Below are 20,967 nucleotides of genomic sequence, written 5' to 3'. Positions count from 1 at the left end.
TCCCCGTATAACCACGGCCTGTTTTTAAGTCTTGTAGTCTCCAGTTACAAGTGCACAAGGATTTTTGAGATTCATTTTATGCTTCCATTTTATGCTGGTGGAAACCTGGGTCGTCTGAGTTTTACTCAGAATCAAGTGGTATTATTCTCTGAAAGTTTGAACTTGTGCTGAAGTGGCAAAGATGTTATTTCTGTGGTAAAATGAATGACTCAGCACTCTGTTTCAATATTCCAAAATTGTTCATAAGGTGCATCAGAGACAGATCCTAACACAGGTCAACCAAGACACAAACGGAACAAATAACCATGTACACACACACATACAAACACACACTTAAGGTCAGCTTATGCATGTTTTAGGTTGAGGGACGAAGACAGAGTACGGAATCCATGCATGCATAGGGAGAACATGTAAGCTCAGGGCTGTAAGACCCTGGCCAGGGTTTGTAAGTAATCCTTTTTTGCTCCAAGGTTAACAACTGTGCCCCTGTGCAGCCCATTTGTTGAAATTTACAGCAGAAGCAAGAAGAATCCAACAAGCAGAGCAGATTACATGATTAAGTTCTCATCACCATTTCTGCATGTGATTATTTTTTAACATTCAGTACTTCCAGTGCATTGTTGATTAATCAAGACCAACTGTCTCCTGATAAAGATAGTTCTTTAATTTTTTCTGAAACTAAACGCATGAGGTTAACAACTTAGAATGCTAAACTAAAGACGCCAAAGACGAGATGAATAATTGGATCCTCTGGAAATTATTCTTCCTTTATACAACAGCATTACTATTGTCTTTAAATGTGTTTGTTCTCATCATTTCTAGAGAAATGGGTATTTATAAATAAGTGTGGAAACATCTGAGGATCTATTCTGTGGAAGGCAGTTAGTAGACATACCTGAATAGAAGGCTATAAAAACTAATTAAATTCACATCACATCCTCATATTTTTCTGACATGCCTATTAGTTTCAGCAGTAAAAACAGATCTGAAAGCAAAACAGAAATGCTTTCTGAAAAGTAAGCCATTGAGGTGTGTTCCTTCTCACCATGAAGATCTTTCATTTTATGAAAGCAGTTATGATATTTGTTTCAGTTTGAAGCCATTTTCTCCAAACACAAACATGTTGAATGCATTGTTGAGAATATTATCATTAGAAAATGTAACATCTACTTCTTCAAACTAAATATTTAAATTTGTTTTAATTAAATTACATTTTGAAAAGTTATTCAAAATGTAAAAAGATTTTAAACTAATTCATTATCACTTATGGCTGAAAAAACAGTCACAAATTGCTATGAAAGAGGAAAAGCAATTTATTGCACACATATATCTAGCATATTTAAAAGATGATCTCAAAAGTCTATACATCCAGAGGTTTATGGGATAAAATGCAGTTTGCTACTCAACTATCAAAGGATTACAACTACCAAACTATTATGGTCTTTCTGGGCAGCTCAGATCAAGGCAGGGTAGCTTCACTACCAGACTGCGTGGGTCAGTAACGAGTCGCAGTGGATTACTATTCCTATCAACTTATACGTCTACTCATCAGACAGAAAAAAACTTCTTAAACAAGCAAAACATCTTTTCTCAAAAATACAACAATGATGTGGCAAAAAGGGCTTGATTATTTGGGGAGAGAATAATTAGCAGTGTTCTCACACATTTTTAGCAACAGTGATTTTCAACCAGCTAGAGCAGACCCAGGTTTTAAGCTCTGGTCTGCTAAGGGTATAGCTTAGGTGTTGTCTGTCTGATCACCGATTACCGATCTTTGAAAAGCCTGACCTATCAATTCTGATTTTGGCTGATACAGATATTTTTTGTCTGCAATGTTGCTAAATACAGTGAGCTGCAAACATGGAGACATGACCTGCTGAGCCAGTCTATCAGCCAAACCTCTCTCACAGCAGAGGACAGTGGTTGACTTTTAGACCATTGGCAAGTGTGGATATTTATCCTTTCTCAATGCTAAGTGCTTGATGTATGAGGTTAAGGAAGAGTCAGTGAGTTGAATTCATGAATTCCATTTAATAATGCCAAAAATACAGCTGGTCCATAGTTCATGCTATCCTTAAGGGCTAGCAGAACAAAATTGCATCAAACAACAGTTTGTAATTCCCTATGTCAGCCTCTGTCTAAGCTACAGCCTAAAGAGAGCGTTCCCTAGTATGTCATCTCCTTTAACCTTAGCTTTGAGGGTGTTTCCCATGTAATTTCCTTTAGCTGTATGTGTGTAATGCTAGTTAAGGTTAGGGAGGTCCGGGATCCGTGGCCCAGGTTGCGGGTCTATCTCCCTTCTCCCCCTCTACCTCACCAGAGGCACGAAGCCTGCCTTACCAGAGGCACAAGCCTCTAGGGCCTGCATGCTGGAGGATTTAGTCCGAGGAGGTGTGCTTAAGTGTGGGTACACAGGTGGGTGTGGTGAGCCTGGTTATCTGGTCGGGGTTACAGGCCTGGTTCTCAGCCTGGAGCTCCAGGCCCAGTTCTCAGCCTGAATCTCGGAAACCACCTTTGGGCTGCTCTTCTGTCACCTGCCTTACCAGGGGCACCAGAACGGACCGGACCAATTCGGTCCCCTTTGACCCCAGAAAAAGCGGTCGAAACTGGCCGCAACCTATGTACTGTCAGCACCGGGGGAATCCAAGGAACATTGTGATTGTGTCCGTTTTTCTCTAGACCCTTCCCCCGAATTTATATTAATTTTTAACCGTTTTCCGTGAAACCAGTCAAAAATGCACTTTCCCGGGGTCCGATCGGAGCGGGACAGGGATTGTTGAGCTCCAGACATTTGCCTGGTCACGGAGATACCACTCCCGACAGCCTGGGTGCGAGTAAAAAATTCGGACCTCCAGAGGGGGAGACTTGGCAGTGAACCTGCTGCAGATTGAGTCCGCCTGCTTGCATGGACCTCCCGGTTAGCTCCACGGCCGATCCCCAGTCCTTATGCATCTCCGTAAAAAACAATAAAAAGGCATAAAACCCTGGCAAACCATATACTGGGCGAAAGCTTACATCCTGAGGAACCCGCTTTTCAACAACAAAAACTGCTGTTACCAACACTAAGTGCTTAATAAACACAATTTGATTTAAACGTAACTGGAAAGAATTTTTCTCTTCTTGTTAATCTAACAATTATCTTTCTTTTTTTTTATTTATTGTTGGCTTTCAGGGCCCTGTGAACGACTGGTGACCTGTCCAGGGTAAACCCTGCCTCTCATCTGATGGCTGCTGTTCTCTTTAAATACAAATGCTTTCTCTGTTTAATTGCTCTATTGTTCTTTTTTGTAGGTTTCTGTAAGGTGCAGTGAACTGGAATGTTCTATCGTTGATCCTCACTTTCATGTTTTATTGTCACTTAAATTTTCATGTTCATATGTTCACTTTTGATGCGTAAACTGATAATTTATGTAAAGTTCATAAAGTTGTGAGTTAAATTGGACAATTTTAAAATGTCGGTAATAAAACAAAATATTTGAATTACCTTGGGCATCTTGTGTAATTAATCTTTCCATGTAATTTTAGCCTAAAACAGTGTAAGTACTGCGGTGTAGTTATGCATGTAATGTACAAAATAGGAAAGAAGGAATAAAGATGAATTATGAGTAATTAAAATTGTAGCTTTATTATCAATAGCAGGAAATCAAAAATAAAAATTAAGTGTAATTTAAATACATTACTAATATATTCATAGTATAAAATATATTTTAAGTATATTAAATTAATATTTTTAATATAATTGTTGGGTGAATTGTATTATTATCAACTATTTGTTATACTGTTTTATATGTTCTTAGTTTATGTACTCTTATTTGGTTTAGTCATATCTTTTAAGGAATGTTTCTGTATTATTAATCACTCTGAATTCCTATACAGAGAGCCTCTCTGAAGAAGAGCAGTGACTGCAGTTCTTCACAGAACGGCCTGCTTTAACCTCTTAGATAGTTATAAAACCATCGTCGTGAAGATTCACAACTTGTCCTGCTTGATCCTGGGTCAGGAACTGGATAAGCTAGTGCGAGATAGATTGTGTTGTTAGTTAGTGATAATCTTGGCGCTGACTGTGTGATCAAGTGTCTTTCCCCCTCCCTTTAGAGTTACAGCGCTCTCTGTGATTAGGGATCCTAAAGACAATAAAAAGAGAGGAGCAGGCAAATGTGCTTCAGAGCAGTAGGAGATTTGTAACTGAAAGCACATCTCTGTCTGTTCTCCTCGTGAGTATTCAGAATCTAACTTTCTCTTGTCTTTCCTGTGTTATTGCTGTGTTTAATAGGTGTCAACTCTGACAATAATTCTATGACAGAATTATTACACTCAAAATATAATAATTATATCAAAATATAATAATAAAGCTCTGAAATATTATATTTAAAATGTATACTTTAAGTACACTTGAAGTTGTTCCAAAAAAGTACGTATAGTATACTAAAGTATACTATAAGTTGTAATTTAATACTATTTAAATACTATTAAAGTATACTAAGTTGTTCCAAAATAGTACAGTTTAAGTACATCAATCAAAGTATGCTAAAATATGTTAAAATTTAGTATACTAAAGTATACCTTTTTTTACTTGTGTAACCGGTTCTTCGAACAGCCGGTCCGCACAAGATATTCACGTGTGTGGCAGCTCCAGACATTATGGTACACCCGTTTACGTGCTGCTTTCACAATAAAAGTGCACATCTGGTCCATGTTTGATCCAGCCGGTGCAGTTGAAAAAAGAAACAATGTATCAGAAATAACTGTGGACATTATGCAGTGCTGAAAAACTCTGTGTTTCCAGCGATTTCTCTCACTTCTGGATGGAAGAGGAACACCTTTGGGACAAAACCAGCAAATGTCAACATGATATGATGTGTAATTCCAAAATAAAAGCCTATCAAAAAAGTACTTTTTCCCCTAAATGTCATGATCCGTGTTTCTGTGTGTTTATTTTTGAGATTTCCTGTGTTCAGTCCTGTTTTCCTGTGAGTCTCTGTCCTGTCCTCCCTGTTGATTGTTTCCCAGGTGTGTCTCATCCCCCTGATTACCCGGTGTGTATTTAAACCCACCTGTTGTCCTTGTCTCTCGTCGGATCCTTGTCGTTTGTCGCCTGTTTCTCTGTGCTGTTCTCCGTTGTTCTGTACCTTGGAAATCATCATTAAATTCATCATTTTCACTTCATCCTGGGTCTACCTGCGTCCTATCCTCACCACAACACACCGATTATGACAGAAGGATCCGACCACAGAAAAGGTGAGGAACGCAGGTGGCAGGCCCACACCCGACGGTGGAACCCCTGGCGGGTATTTGAAGCGGTCTCCCTGGAGGAGTTTTGTGGAGGGGCTCTTCTACTCCTGGGGCCGTTACGGGGATCGCAGCTGGCGATCCGCCGGCAGGGGGCCGGACCCCGCCGTCACCGCTGCCCTGAGCCTCCGGAGATCCCGGCCCCTGGGCGAAGCCCCCACCGCCTGCCGCAGCCTCCGGTCCCAGCTCCGAGGCAGCATCGTTCCCTGCTGCCTCCGGTCCCAGCGCCGAGGCGGCGTTTGTCTCAGCCCCCAGAGTTTCCCGAGTTCGCTGCATGTGAGCAGCCCCCAGAGTTTCCCGAGTTCGCTGCATGTGAGCAGCCCCCAGAGTTTCCCGAGTTCGCTGCATGTGAGCAGCCCCCAGAGTTTCCCGCGTCGTCCGCTGCTTGTGAGCAGCCCCCTGCTCCAGAGTTTCCCGCGTCGTCCGCTGCTTGTGAGCAGCCCCCTGCTCCAGAGTTTCCCGCGTCGTCCGCTGCTTGTGAGCAGCAACCTGCTCCAGAGTTCTGCAAGTTTCCCAAGTATCCTCTGGCTCCGCCCCCCGAGTTTGCGGACACTCCTCCCGAGTTACCTGTGGCTCCACACCCCCGGTCCCGCCCTGACCGTGTCTTTGTTTTGCTTTTGTTTTTTGGACTGAGTAATTCTGTTTTTGTTCCCCGTGGACTCTTTCCCTCCGCCCACCCTGATGGGTTGTTTTTTGTTGGACTTTTTTGGGCGTCTGGTAGCCGCCCCTTAAGGAGGGGGTACTGTCACGATCCGTGTTTCTGTGTGTTTATTTTTGAGATTTCCTGTGTTCAGTCCTGTTTTCTTGTGAGTCTCTGTCCTGTCCTCCCCTTGATTGTTTCCCAGGTGTGTCTCATCCCCCTGATTACCCCGTGTGTATTTAAACCCACCTATTGTCCTTGTCTCTCGTCGGATCCTTGTCGTTTGTCGTATGTCGCCTGTTTCTCCGTGCTGTTCCCCGTTGTTCTGTACCTTGGAAATCATCATTAAATTCATCATTTTCACTTCATCCTGGGTCTACCTGCGTCCTATCCTCACCACAACACACTGATTATGACACTAAATTGCCGTGCTAATTGCTGAACCACCGTGCTAGCTTTACCACGGTGGTTTGAATCAGTGAAACAGCTCAGCTTCAGTCAGCACACTACAACAAAGCGTTATGCTAGCTTTTTTAACTAAGCACATGAAGTGTTTTACAATAACAAAATTTAAAGTACACAAATTGGTGCCAGGCATATATCTAGTAAATATTAATTACACTCTATTTCAGTGTTTTTCAACCTTTTTTGAGCCAAGGTACATTGTTTTAATTGAAAAAATCACGAGGCACACCACCAACCAAAAATGTAAACAAAGATACTCTGTGACTGTCTATATTACATATAAAGTCATTCTTATCAAAGTGTCTTGAATAGGAATCAAATAAACACAAAAAAATTATTTGTATCATATTTTACATTTCTTATTTCAAATTGTACTTAAACATGTCCACTTCAAAAATACAGGGCCACGACACTGTCATGTGTTCACTAATTCTCTTGTTTTAAAAAATCTTTTAAGACCAATTACTGTATTTTTCGTACTATCAGCGCACTATAAACCGTATGTTACACGTCTCTACTTATAGTGACAAATGTAACAAATGATGTTTTGTTTTGTTTTTCCGTTTTTTTCTTCTTCTGAAGACTTTCTGCTTTCCCTTGATCTTGGAGAGCCTGTAATGACGAACAGTCAGTGAGAGAAAGAGGACAACCGCCGTCTTCTTGCTCAAACTCTCTCTTTATTACAAATTATTGAAATCATGAAATTAACATTTCCTAGAACAATCACATTCCTGTGGCCCTTCTTCTGCTATAAAAAAAACACACACACAGCCTTCACCTGTGTAAAAAGGTATCAACTCTCACCAATCAATTCAGAGCGCAGCGATGTACATAAAAAAAACATTTCTCAAATAAGAGGATTAATTATGTTGAATAATGCAAGAGGGAGATGTAATAATGAACAAAACCTTAAGCTAACTCTAATGTGTTTTCAATAACTACTGTCCGACTGAATAAACTACAGTTTAATTAATTACATAGCAAGGGAGAAAAAGTAACGGCTATAGTAATAGTAATAATAATAATAACAATAATAATAATAATAATTCCCTTTTAACAGATAAAACAACACAATGTATATCAGGGTACCAATGTTTAATCGGGGAGTGGAACGGAGCTAAAAGATACATGTAGCGATCTTCAGAACGGCCGTTAGGCGACCGTTGTAGCTAAAATGTAGCTAACTGCGATTCTAACAAATCCCTTTTTTTCTTTATTTATTTTCAATGTTTCAGCACATCTATCAATCAAATTACAAATCATATCCAAATATGCTTCACACTACTAACCTGTAATGACGAACAGTCAGTGAGAGAAAGAAAGGACAACCGCCGTCTTCTTCCCCAAACTCTGTCTGAAGAGCGAGGGGCGGGGCTCCTCACTTCCGGTCTCCTGGTAAGACTTTGCCCGAACCTTCGTTACTTTTTTTCTTTTTTTAAAAAAATTTATTTAACAGGGTATTTTGGTCAATTTAAGTTTTTTTTTAAAAAAAACAACAACAAAAAAAACATATATGTAATTAATTGCAATACTATTAATTTCTGTGTGGTGGCGTATATTCTTAAACAGATTTTCTGGACTATCACCAAGTGATTATTAAATTCTCCCACTTTATGGTGTATCACACAAACTTCATATATCAGCCTCACCGGGCAACAGGCCGCTGGTATCTCTGCTGCTCTCGGTTTCACATAAGGACCCTGCAGAGGGCAGCAGAGGGCTGCGTCCTAATAGCTGTTTGATAATATTAAGGACGCAGTTCTCCGTCTCCAAATCTGGTTTTGTTCAAGCCGAGTTTATGTGCAGCGTCTTTATTTATCCTGTATTGCTAGATCGATACTCCTCAACTTAGAAGCTGCATAATATAAGTTTGAAAACATTTCTCCGTCCTGCCTGCTGCTAGCATGTGCTTGTTCTAAATGAAAAGTAGCGTGTTCTTCTTTGATTTACAATTTTGAATTCCAATGATTCATTTCCTGCTAAAGAGACCCCTGGTGGTTGAAGAAAAATCCACAGAAATTCTATTTATGGTGACTGTGTGTTTTAGAGGGATGGTTGTGACACATGCAGTGTTCAGGAATGGGAGGAAATGATAATGACCTATTGGAAGAAAAGAGGGGTACAGGTAGCTGAACAAATCCACAGAAAAGCTGCATGAAGCCGCACAAAAGTAGCAGCTTATAGTCTGGAAATACGGTAGGTGAAATTGGATAATTTCCACGGCACACCTGACGATCACTCACGGTACACTAGTGTGGCGTGGCACAGTGGTTGAAAAACACTGCTCTATTTATCTAAGTTAATAAAAATTATGTTTTATCTGTTGCTAACACTTTTCTACTCGGAGCTGAAGAATGCAACTCACCTCTTGTGCAGCTTTCACAGCACTGAGTGCAGGAGCCAGCAGTATATAGCCAGGCACACAGAGAGGGGGGCGCTATTTCCCCATTGCACTGATACATATAGCAAGTGGGATTCTACAACCTAAACACTGTTAAACTGGGTCAAAAAGGACCCACTTTCGCATCAGAGGGTAAAGGAACTTTGAGTTGAGAAACTTTGTATTAGTTTCATCTTCAATGTCCCTGTGTGGTTTTCTGGTCTCTGAAGACTGTTGATATTTATTTTTGTTCGAGAAATCATATGCCACAATGTTAAATTATTAAAGGAGAGAAAACAGCCACTTCCAACTGTACACATATTTCAACACAAAATAATGAGGGGAACAAAAACAATTTTCTTTTTTTACTATCTACATTTTACATAAAACAGTACAAATATTTCACAATAATGAGTGCAGAAAATCTTTTTCTAATCTGCATTTTCCCAATATGCATATTAACATGTGCAGGTTTCATTTGCATTAGGTCTACACAAACAACACTAGAACACATGTTGACTAAGTTGCAGCACACATACACAATCTTGTCAAGAAGTATCACCTCTTCACCCTCACATGTAAGCAGCAACCTAATTATTATAGTTTTTTGTAAGATGTCATATTTGTTCCTCATGCAACCAGACACTATTTCTACATGAATTCTGAGGTGAGCTACAATTTGTGTGTCTTTGACCTCTTAGCATCAAGTTGACATCTCCCTTTAGTGAATGATGGCATTTTGACCTCAACACACATCATTCCTACACTGTATTTAATATCAAAGCCTTTGTCAGCTAACACAATATCCCCAGGTAAAAAATTGAAGAGAAGGCCACAGTTTTCTGTTACGTGCTTGTCTGATGCACATCCGCCTCATCCCTTAGAAAAAATAAATAAATCGACCCATGTGGTGTTATACCAATAAGGTATTTCATAGTATCCTGAAAAAGAGCCACAAATTATCTACAAATTCCACAGAAATATGTCTTAGTGGGATAGATTAACACAGCTGGACTACTGACAACATTTATGCAATAAAAACAAAAATGATTGAACTTTAATGTAAATATTCATAAAACGTTTGATTCAAGCACTTCAAGTTGCATATAATCATGTAATAAAATGAATCACATTTTAAATAAAAATTTGATATTTAAAATATTTCAGGTAATAAACATACATGTAATGAAAGATTATATTTTTACATAAACATTTTATGTGATTAAAGTCAATAATTATATAATCACACATTTTGAAGTAAACATTTAATGTAACAAGCAAACCAGATGAAAGAGCCAATCTTTAAACATTTAATGTGTACACAGCTGGCAAAAAATTAACGTTCAGAAATCGGATCAACATTGAGCTAAATGCCCCTTAATCCGTGGAATATCCAATAACCAACTTGCAAACAACTTCACTGTAGTCGGTAACACTGGATGAAAAGTGGGATTTTCGACAGCTATTGACACCTAGTTCTGCCATTCTGCTGCATCGTTATGTTAATGAGATGGGCTGCCTTCTATGTCCAGCTCCCTATTAGTCAATAAACAGGAAAGCGAACGATCCATATAACATGTCTGTTATATATTATTTCTGTTTTATATTGCTTTTATTTTTGATTCCTAGTGTGTAAATATCCATCCTCATCTATGAACATTTGTTTTCCTTTGTTTTTTTAATTATATTTTATTTTGGTGGGGAAGCTTTTATTTTCTTACTTTCTGTTCTTGTGTTATATCGATGGTTGGATGGATGGATGAATTTTTATCCACACAATGAAATGAGCACACATAAAGCATTTTGGTTTCTCTCTTCACGTTTAGATTTTTAGCCAAATTCTTTTTGTCTTGGTCTGATTATTAGAGAACAGCCACAAACAGCACAACAGTTACCCAAGCTCCACAAGGCATCTTCCGACACTTTCCAGTGGCAAGTTGGTCTTTATGACAGGTTAATATGTGATTCGGTTCAGTTCTAGTCCAGTGGGGAGAGATTAGCCGTATTATGGTCTGAACCGCAGCAGCTGCGGTTATTTCTCCGCTGATTTGCAGAGTCACTCAGCAACGGAAGAACCTCGAGGTTCTGTTTCTGATGGACTAAATAAACCCAGATTTTTTATTTTGTCTTATAGAAATGTATTGCTGGCCCAAACACAATGATAAAACACACTTGCTGCAGCCACTTCATGAACTTTATTATTTTTTACATTCAAATGAAAAATCAAATTCACATCACACCAAGCTAATATTATATAGTTCTGCTGTTTTATACCTGCAGCTCAGATCTTCTCTGCTTTTTCTTTATTACTGTCAGTTCTTCAGAGAAACAAGCTGCTACCAGCGCTGTTAATTCACGGTTATTCTGTTACAAAACTTAATGGTGTTCCTGTCTCTCCCCATAATTAAACTCACAATTACAATCCTCTGTACTGAGCAGCTCTCTGATAGCAGACGGCGTGTCCGTAAACAAGTTTTACTAAAAATTGTGCCATAGCCGAAAAGAGAGATGTAACTTCTATCATGAATATAGACTAGACAAAAACACTACAAATTACAGTGAAATAATGCTACTTCCGGTGGGCGTGGGAAGTAAGACCCATAATTGTTTCCCTAGTAAGCTTCCCAGGAATAAGGTGGATAGTGGGCTTCTTCAAATTTTCAGACTAAATATATAGTTTTCTCCAAACTGCCTACTGCAGCTTTGATATCTATGTTATTGTAACACTACTGTGAGGGGTAAACCCATGTTACCATACAATAGGAGGTTGTGGGTGGAGAAAAAAGAGCAGAACACTGAGAGGGAATAGCATAGCTGTCCAGATGTTTGTTCAACCTCCATTTCAATTAAACACGGGCCCTTCTCAACAAAAAAACAACAAAGAAGCAAACAAATCCTCTTAAAGACAGCACAATTCCTTAGCTATAGATCAACTTTAGTAAATAACTGTATGTAACCACATTAATTAAAAAGGAAAAATAAATCATCTTACATTATCTTGATGTGTGTTTTCTAAGAATCTTTCCTGGACTTTCTATCATAGTCCAGAAAGAGAATAAAGAACTACATTGTCAGTGTGTGTTTCCCTAAAAATCTCCAGCTTCAAGCTTGAAAGAATTACCCATTATATTTAGTTTCTTCATTCATGTTGATGTGATTCAAAGAAAGTCAAAGAAAAACCCACATGACCATTGTCCACAATAAAACAATTAAGAAACAGGAAGTGATATGTTTTCCTCATTGCTGAATCTGCTTCCTCTACATGACAGATGGTTTGATTTCTCTAGGAAAAATATCCCAGGAGTCAAACCCAGGAACATGGTTCTTCCAGTCCGGCTGAAGAGGAGGATTGTTTAAAGCCATCAAGCAGCTCAGCCAGTAGCATTCAGAGGTCAGAGGTCTCAGATCCTCCTTCACTTCCTCTGGAAATTCATCTAAACATTCTGGGAAACCAGTCTGAGAAGGAAATGAAGGAAATGTTCAATGTTAGACACTGATTAGAGTTATAAATGTATCTGTTCTGTTTGGTTTCCTAACTGGATCATCTGTAAACTTACCTTCAGAAGTTCTTCTTTGTTGGTGTGGAACAGCGCCATCTGCAGGTTCTGAACTGTTAGCTGTCTGTACTCTTTAACCTGGAACACAGGAAGCTGCTGCTTACATACAGGAAGCTGCTGCTCACACACTTCATGCTGCTTTAGTGATTCTGTGCAGAAAGCTGTTCTACAGTTCAGTTACCTTCTGAGGAGTCGGTCCACTGCTGGACTCAGACTGTAGGAACATTTCTTCTATCTGCTGCCTCCTTCTCTTTATTTCATCTGATGCATTTCCAAATGTTTTCTACAGAGATCGGTTCAATATCAAATGAGACCCACAGTGACATTAAACCCAGCAGGTAAACATCCTGAGATCAGATCTACCTGAATCAGATCTTTGGCCTCCTTTGGGTTCCTCTTCCTGGACTTCAGCTGATCTTTGACCTTTGGCCACTGCAGCAGCTTCAGGTTGTCGTACATCTCAGTCAGTCTGGTTTTACTGACCGGGTTGTTCATGCTCTCAGTGTCTCCTGTTTTTAGTGAAGCTGCTACCTGAGCTGCCAGCCTGTCAGACAGTTAGTTTGGTTATTTATGCAGCAGGTCAGTAAATATGAAGTTTCATGTTTCTGTACCTGTCTTTCACTGATTTCAGCTCTGACTGTTTTTTGGCTGTTTCAGATCTGTGGAGGAAAGAATGAAGCTTTCAGGAACACAAACGCTGATCTAATATTAGCAACTGAATACAGACCTGCAGAGATAAATCATTAGGTTAAATTAATATTTAACCTAATGACTAGTAAGTGGCTACACAAAATATCAGAAAATTTCTTACCGGGCCTCATTGAGCTTCTTTTTGTAAAATGCCTCCATCTGTGTCATACTGTGTTAAAATATACAAATTATTAAAATCATCAGTTCTATAATTACTGGTTATTTATATTTTATAGTTAATTTTACAAAATCAGACTTTTCTTTGTGTTCACATCCTGGTGAGTTACAATGCTGGGGGCTGGATCTCACATCTGCTGATTCCTGCAGTCTTTAAGTAAATACAGTATTTGTCATTATTTTAATGTGGAAGGTAAAGTTAATTTATATTTCACTTGTTCACAACAAGTGATGTCTTAAGGTATGTCTTTATATCTTATTCCTTTGCAGGTGAGGTTAGCTCAAGTAATCAAAACCAAACTAATTTGGATTGCAAATTGCTGCATAGAGAATTTATTTATTTTTTTCCTTGAATAAATTAATTCTCTGCTAAAATCTTCCTCTTTCAGTTGTTTGTGCTCTTAATCACAAGTGAAGCTCTAAAGATCACTTCCAAATTGCAAACATGCTGGACAGGGAAACACTTTTTAGAAATGTACTTTAAGCAATCATGAGTCACTCCTCACTGTTTAATCTGCAACTTTTAAATGACATAATGCAAATTTGAAATAACTGAATGTCAACATGACAGCTGAGCTTGTTACATGACTTATACCTCTGTTTGAGGGATTTCACTTCTTCCTCTTTTTGTTTCAATTCACATCTGTGAGGAGAAAAAGTAAACCAAGTTTTAAAATAAATAATAACTCAAACTATACATTCAGTTATTCTAGACATATCTAAAGAAAACTGTTGTCATTTTAACTGGTTAAACTTTCTTATCTTAAAGAAAGAAGAAATTGTATTGAATTCCGATTTTCAGGAACTCAATACAATCCCTGAAAATCGGCTCAGACCTAAATGACCATTCTACACCAATTCCAGAACTCTCCGTCCTTCCACTCTCTTCAAAGAAGTCATCTTTCACAGCTTTAATTTTCATGAATGCCCTTCCCATTTCCAATGAGCAGCAACAAGTCGATATCACTCCTCACAACAAAATCAATAAATAATCCATGACCTTTGTCGAGAAAAGTCGAGCTCATCCCACTTCCCCATGCTGGAGATTTTAGTTCAATAATAATAATAAATAAAGTTAACTTTAAAACTAATTACAGAGGTGACATCAAGACCCAACAGTAGAGTCAGACGGTAAAGAAATTAATCTGGTTGTGTGTGTTGTTATTGTGTCTTGCTTTAATTCTACTTTTTTCTGTTTAATCATAAAAAATCATAATCAGACAGAAAGAGAGTCATGGAACAGGAAGAGCAGGTTTCCTGAAGAAAGAGGAAGCTTCCAGTCTGCAGTGAATAAAAATAGTTCAGAGTGCTCATTTCAAGGCATTAAAACATTTAAAGAATAAAATCTAAACATTTTGAGTAATTGGATAAAACCCAGAGTAAAATACTTAAATTAATAATAATAACTTAGAAATAAGCCAATAATTAATATTGGTTTAACCAGTGGTTAATGTTGGTTTGATTATAAGAATATTTACACTTATTCTTGTACTTGTGGAAGTACTTACAGGTGAAACGCGTAACTGTAACATGGTATCAAATAATTAGAATAATGGATTTTTGGTTTCTTTTCAGAAATGTCTGTAATAACACATTATGATTATAAGAGTAACTAAAAAGTAATGGTTATTATAAAATTATAAGTGAATGCTAAATCAGAGAAACTAAAAGGTTATAAATGTGATTTTGACATTGAACTTGAAATGTGGTGAAGTGTGTCACTGTAACTAAAGGTCACTGATGTTGTGTTGGAGGTAGATGGTAGGTGAAAGGTCAGGGGAAAAGAGGAACTGATAGGAGAGAGGAGGTGACCAAGGCCTTATTAGCACAGACATCATGTCTCCAAGAGGGTGATGGACATGAGATCATCGGTCAAAGCAGTCAGTAACTCAATGCAAACACACCAAAAGGGTGGATTAATCCTTTATAAGGTGAGTGCAACAGAGGAATCTTTGGTTGGATTCTTCAGGCAGCTTCGAGCCAAGATCGAGATGTACAAAGAACTCTGCAGCTGAAGAAGAGCCGGAGCCACAGAGACCGAAGACTGTTCTGCACATGGGGACCAACCCGTTAGCCCCGCAACATGTGGCTTCAAATTGCACTTTTCTCATCAGCTGGGTTCGAGACCCCAAAGACAAAGACCAAGGCAAGATGAAGATAAAGACAAAGATAAAGAACAAAGGCAAAGAGGAAGAACTGGTGCCTTCCTTCCATGAGATCAGCTCGTCTACATCTCCATGGACCAGAAAGATCATGAGACAAGGAGAAAGGAGCTACAGAGCTGCAAGACCAGAAGCTGAGGACCGCTACGCGCATGAGGAAGTCACCCTGAGGCCCGAGACCAGCCGCTCTGACTCAGTACTCTTCCTGTACTGGGAGCCTCCTGCTGCTGCAACACTTCCTTCATCATCAGGCCAGTTCTGGGGTTCAAAATGACAAACTCCGTTCGTCTCTCTCAAAATTTCCCTTTTTTAGTTCACAGTGTCAGCATTAGGGAAAGATAGGCTAGATTATTGATTTTACTTATTTGATTATTTCTGCTACTGATTTAAGCTGTACTGACCCTTGCAAAATTGCTGTACTAATAAAATACTTAATATTAAGAAAATCTAAAAGATGTTGTGGACATTCAATTAATGAGTCACCTTAAAGTTCTTTGATGGTTGTAAAATAGCTATGAAGTTTGATTCTGGGAGGAAAAAGTGGAAAATGTTTTATAGGTTGCTTTTAGCCCAAATAACACCCTGGGACTCGCCCGAGTCACTAAAACCTACCTGGTTCAGTAACAAGTGCAAGTTGTAATAAAGAGAAAGAGCGACCGGTAACAGGTGTGCTCTGTGAAACTAGCTGATTGTGGGCTGCTCGATCTGGCTAATTCACAGGGTGAAAAAGGGTGGGACATCTGGAGGCAAAGGTCGTTAGAAACCAGGCTAGTCTTTCTCACGCCCAGCTTAAACAGAATGTCCTCTATATTCTAGTAATACTCAGGAGTTAGAGGCTTCTCGGACCCGTTAGACAGAGAGCTGGAGAGCAACATCTCCCTCCTCTCAGAAGGGGAAGTAGAGAGAGAGAGAGAAGGGGGGGCGAGGGGGGTTGCGCAACAACACCTTTTTCATTTCTCTGTGATAGTAAAAAAGTGTATGAAAACTCAAGAGTTTCAGCTTTTTTGTATGGGCCGATGAGACATGATGAAATCGACAGCATCTGTGTTAGAAGACGGCACGTCAACAAAGTGTTGCATACACACAGACAGAACTATTACCTCGTACGATAAAGATCATTCTGATGTGATGCCTTTGCTTCGGTAAGCCTGTGGTAAAGATTTGACAAAATCTCCACAACAGAGATCATGCATTAAAAATCCAGAAGTATTCAAATGGTGCAGATTTGTTTTCTAAGGTTTTGATATTTTCAACTCATTCAGTGTATGTAACTTTTTATTAACTATTAATAACCCTGGCAGATTTAGATTTTCACTGAACCAAACAGTTTATGATGAGTCTGGGCTCATCAGGTATTGAAATAATGTAAAACTAGTAGAGATCAACCAGTATTGTTTATTCCGTTGGACCTACTGATATTGAGATATCAAAGGTATCTGATTGCCTATGCTTTACACTACTGATTTAATTTTCTTTTGTCTATATAAAGAAATGAAAATATTTACATATAAATGTGACATTTTCCTATTAAGTTTGCACAGAATATCCGTCACTCAGGACATGATGATGTTGAGAATTAAAGGGAACTGGAATTGACTTCTTATCTTGAAGACACTACACCTCTCATCCAAGATGTTTAATCAGTTCTGAAACCTGGGTTGGAGGTATCATGTGGGGTTTTGTTTGTAATGCTACAAAGTCAAATATTTGGGGTAATAAATTGGGTCAAATAGTCTGTCATCAGAGAAAAACAAAAAGCACAGTTTTATAAAATCATAATTATATCATGTTACTTCAGTTATGTATGCATGTTTCAGTTTCAAACTAAATAATTAGCGAGCTAAATATTTATTTAGCTGAAAACTACAATGTAGCTTGCTAAAGCGCTTTGAGTGGTCAAAAATGATTGGAAAAGCGCTATATAAGTTCAGTCCATTTACCATCTAACTAAATATTTAGTTTGAAACTGTAACAGCTATAAATGAATGAAAACATTTTTGAAAATATGGCTTTGAAAAATGAATCCCCATATTTATCTCTCCTTTACCATTCAATATTTCAAAGGAGGCCATTTTTATCACTAATACAATTAATGTCACATGAATTGCTATTTACATACCTTTTAAAAAATACAAGAAAATTATTCATATCCTTATCAACTAAAACAAAATTCCTACCAATAAAGTAATCAAACATTTTCTATAATTACTCAACAAATCTTTGCTTGTTTTTATTGGTCTTTATATTATCCAAATCTTTAAATATGTGCAATTTTTTTTTGTCTTTACCATAACTTTTAACTCCTTCCTCACATTCACACACACTCCCCAGTAACTGGTATGGGCACTCCAAAACATTATTTGCAGGTAGAAAAAAACCTGTAGGTGAAAATCAAAGATAACTTTAAACCTAAATCTGCTTGTTGTATGAAAACCTTTGGGATCATCTGTACCATACATATGAGTTACTTAACAATAAACATGCCTTTTTATGAAAAGTGAAAAATCATTCTCATCCATTTGTTTGAGAACAAAACATTTTGATTTATAAGTAACACAAGTATTTGAAAACAAAGGGATAAATATAGAAATTAAGGAAACTACACAGAATCCCTCAGTTTAATTTCTAAATAAATCTTACATTGTTTCCTCTAATTTCTGCTTGTGAAGGTCATCAGTTTCTGCAGCAGGTTTGGAAACAAAGAGCTGTCCTGCCATTCTGTAACAGAAAATATAAGTATGACCTTTACATTTTTCATCTACTAACATTCTTGCATTGCTTAGGATATATCACAGAAAATAAATTGTACATATATGCAAATACCTGTCTTTGAAGGAAGTGAGTTCTTGTTGTTTTCGTCTCAGCGCAGCTCTGTTAAAGCAAAGTGCTTCAAGTTATTGTAACAAAATAAACATTTTGATGTTGCTGATATAAGAAACAGAAATTTTCATGATGTTGCATTGCTGTCTTAAACAGATGTATGTTTTGCATCTGCTACAGTATTTAAACTTTGAAAAGATGAAGAGAATATTACTTACTTTGCCTCTATGAGGTTCTTATCCATGTCTGACAAACTGTAGAAATATAAACAGTAATTTAGAGTTAATATAAGTGAAGGATACAAACACAATTCCACTCAAAACATGGTCCAATAGAATCTCAAAGTAATTTACATTTTAACATTTTACCACTAAAATATATATTGAAAACTGAATATTGAAAACTCAGTATTATCATTTAAACCATTCCTGTTCTCCTGAATCAATACCTTTGAGTTAGTGATTTCACTTTTTCCTCTTTCTGGCTTAAAGTAGATCTGGAAAGAACAAAATATGTCATTTAATAAAGGTTTAAATAAACTCAAAAGATTTTGAGTCTTCATTATTTTTATTAGATCTTGTAAAGTGAAAATGTCTGTAATCAATAAGATATTGATCATTGTCTCATGTCAACAGACTCTCAACAACACTGACCTCATCTTCTGGATCTCATTTTCATAAGATGTTTTTGTCTCAGTCAGTCTGTTTTAAAATATGACATAATAATGCCAATGATGCAGGAACATCACAGTATTGTAGTGTGTTTCATAATTTTCAAATAAAAGTAGATTTGTTGCATGATTTTTACACAATTAGATTATTTTACATTGTCATGTTTTATTTCAGGTTATTAACATTACTTGTCAGTGGCTGATTTCAGTTGTTCTTCTTTTTCTTCTAAATCAGATCTGTAGTGGAGAAAATTAAAGCATCTTTTGAGAATAAATAGAATTGAATGTCATCTTAACTAATGTTCATATGAACCCTTAGGACCTGCAATTTGTGTTTTAATTAATAACTCCTTCACATCAATGTCTCATATAAACACAACCTGAACAACACTGACCTGATCTTCTGGATCTCCTTTTCTTGAGAAATCTTTATGTCAGTCAGTCTGAGTTAAAGATATAACAGATCATGTTCTTTATAACACAGATTCAGCAGGAACATCAGAAAAATTATAATGGATTAATTGTTTGGTGAACTTTTCAACTTCGCATCGTAATATCTGGAGCTGAAACATGTTCTGTTAACTTGACGTGTGAACAATACCTTTTAATGTCTGATTTTAAGTTTTCATTTTCTCTAAGAGCAGATCTGTAGATGGAGAAACAAAGTGAAAAAGAGTTTAAATATTTCAATAAATGTTCCATGACCTCATAAGACTTTTTTGACAGTTTAATATTGAGCGATTGTGTTTTTACAGTATGTCATGAACATTGTCGTCAGAGAAGATTTATAGAATACAAATCTTATCTGATGGAGCTCATTTTTATAAGTAGTGTTTGTTTCAGCGAGTCTGTTTAAAAGGGAGCTTTTAAACAGACTTGCTTTAAGAAAACTTGGACAAGCAGCCATAACAAATATGTTAAATTCTAACGCTTTTTACATTTTGTGTGAATAACGTTTTAAAAGATAATATTTCATTTTTTTTACAAGCCTGCAGATTAAAATATAAGTTTTCAGAAGAAATTTTGTAATATTTTACAACAGAAAAATATGAAATTGTTTAGTTCAATTTCAGTGTAAATTAAGTTTTTAATTTAATTTAGTATTCAGTGGAAAGCTCTTTATGTCTAACAACAAAGTCCAGTAAAATTGATTTAAAAAGGGGGCGCTAGTGCGCAGCTGTAAGATGTAGACGTGTTGGTTTGCGCTCTCCACCACAACTTTAAGTAAATCACTAAATACCATGATAAAAGCACCTAAAAACTGGCACTTTAGATGTTGCATCCTTGGCTAGCCACCGGGCATCATGTCGCCATTGAAGAAAGCCGCAAACTCCGGGAAAAACATGACTATGGACGGGTACATTGGCGGTGCTAACGCTAACGAGGCTAATGCTAACGTAAGTAGTGGCCATACTGGCGGGACCGAGAGCAAACCCAGAGACAGTGCTCCAGGGGACAAGACCTGGTTGCTCGAGATGTGCCAGGAAATATGTAAAACTATGTCAGCGTCAATTCTTGAGAAACTGGACGAGCGCTTCGACGCCCTTGAAGCTAAGTTTCAGTCTGTCCTCGCCGCACAGACTGACTTGCAGAACCGCATGGTTAGCCAGGAATTAGCAACCAAGGCTAACGAGGAGCATAGCATCAAAATTGTCGGCATCAAGGAAAACTCAGAAGAAGGTAGGCCGACTGAGTTTGTCTCTAAGCTCATCCCCAAACTACTGGGCAAACAACATTTCCCGCATCCACTGAAGGTTGACCGCGCACACTGCTCTCTGTGGCCCAAGCCCGCGGCGGGTAAGAAACCACGCGCCATCATAGCCCGGATACATCACTTTCAGAGCAAAGAGCAAATTCTACGCCTTGCCAGGACGCAGCCGATGGAATAAAAGGGGAACAAAGTTTTGATTTTCCCAGAATACACCAGCGAAGTAATGAGCCAGCGCCGCGCCTTTCGGAATGCGATGCAAGCCTTGAGAGGGGATGGGATCAAGTTCCAGCTGCGCTACCCAGCCCGGCTGCTGGTGCAATGGCAGGATGGTAACCCCCCTGAGGTATTCAACGACCCGGCTCAGGCAGAGGCGGCTCACCTGCGGAGGAAGGGAAGCACGACTGAA

The 20,967-nt window shown here is 38.1% G+C and overlaps 2 protein-coding genes and 1 long non-coding RNA gene across 3 annotated transcripts in view; all 3 read right to left on the bottom strand.

Annotated features, from left to right (window-relative positions):
* The window catches only part of LOC103152074 (uncharacterized), a 51,291-nt gene extending 32,002 nt beyond the window's left edge, over window positions 1-19,289 (bottom strand). The window contains exons 1-8 of the mRNA XM_007572408.2: window positions 19,246-19,289; window positions 19,040-19,087; window positions 18,834-18,881; window positions 18,629-18,676; window positions 18,399-18,434; window positions 18,184-18,231; window positions 18,001-18,078; window positions 13,794-13,841 (exon numbers count right to left, since the gene is read on the bottom strand). Coding sequence (XP_007572470.1) covers window positions 13,794-13,841; window positions 18,001-18,078; window positions 18,184-18,231; window positions 18,399-18,434; window positions 18,629-18,676; window positions 18,834-18,838 — 263 coding nt within the window. The 5' untranslated portion in view covers window positions 18,839-18,881; window positions 19,040-19,087; window positions 19,246-19,289. The remainder of the gene's footprint in view (window positions 1-13,793; window positions 13,842-18,000; window positions 18,079-18,183; window positions 18,232-18,398; window positions 18,435-18,628; window positions 18,677-18,833; window positions 18,882-19,039; window positions 19,088-19,245) is intronic.
* On the bottom strand, window positions 6,969-7,767 carry LOC103152072 (uncharacterized). Its single transcript, XR_477701.2, has 2 exons — window positions 7,684-7,767; window positions 6,969-7,006 (listed from the first exon to the last, which is right to left on the bottom strand). It is a non-coding gene; the product is annotated as an uncharacterized LOC103152072 (long non-coding RNA).
* LOC103152073 (uncharacterized) lies at window positions 11,733-13,191 on the bottom strand. The gene is made up of 6 exons (XM_007572407.2): window positions 13,143-13,191; window positions 12,943-12,990; window positions 12,695-12,875; window positions 12,513-12,614; window positions 12,332-12,409; window positions 11,733-12,230 (listed from the first exon to the last, which is right to left on the bottom strand). The coding sequence occupies exons 1-6, from the start codon at window positions 13,187-13,189 to the stop codon at window positions 12,033-12,035; spliced, it is 654 nt and encodes a 217-aa protein (XP_007572469.1). The 5' UTR covers window positions 13,190-13,191; the 3' UTR covers window positions 11,733-12,032.
* Window positions 19,290-20,967: the final 1,678 nt, after the last annotated feature.

Source organism: Poecilia formosa, unplaced genomic scaffold (assembly GCF_000485575.1).
Source record: "Poecilia formosa unplaced genomic scaffold, Poecilia_formosa-5.1.2 Scaffold300, whole genome shotgun sequence".
Classification (NCBI taxonomy): domain Eukaryota; kingdom Metazoa; phylum Chordata; class Actinopteri; order Cyprinodontiformes; family Poeciliidae; genus Poecilia; species Poecilia formosa.
Note: the sequence above shows the minus strand (reverse complement) of the source record. Positions and strands in the feature narration are given on the sequence as shown.

Coding starts and splice junctions, on each gene's coding strand:
- LOC103152073 (XM_007572407.2), bottom strand. CDS start 13,189: ATGACACAGATGGAGGCATTTTACAAAAAGAAGCTCAATGAGGCCCG. Junction 12,615..12,694: donor AGGCCAAAGATCTGATTCAG/GTAGATCTGATC, acceptor CGATCTCTGTAG/AAAACATTTGGAAATGCATC. Junction 12,410..12,512: donor GTGGACCGACTCCTCAGAAG/GTAACTGAACTG, acceptor CCTGTGTTCCAG/GTTAAAGAGTACAGACAGCT.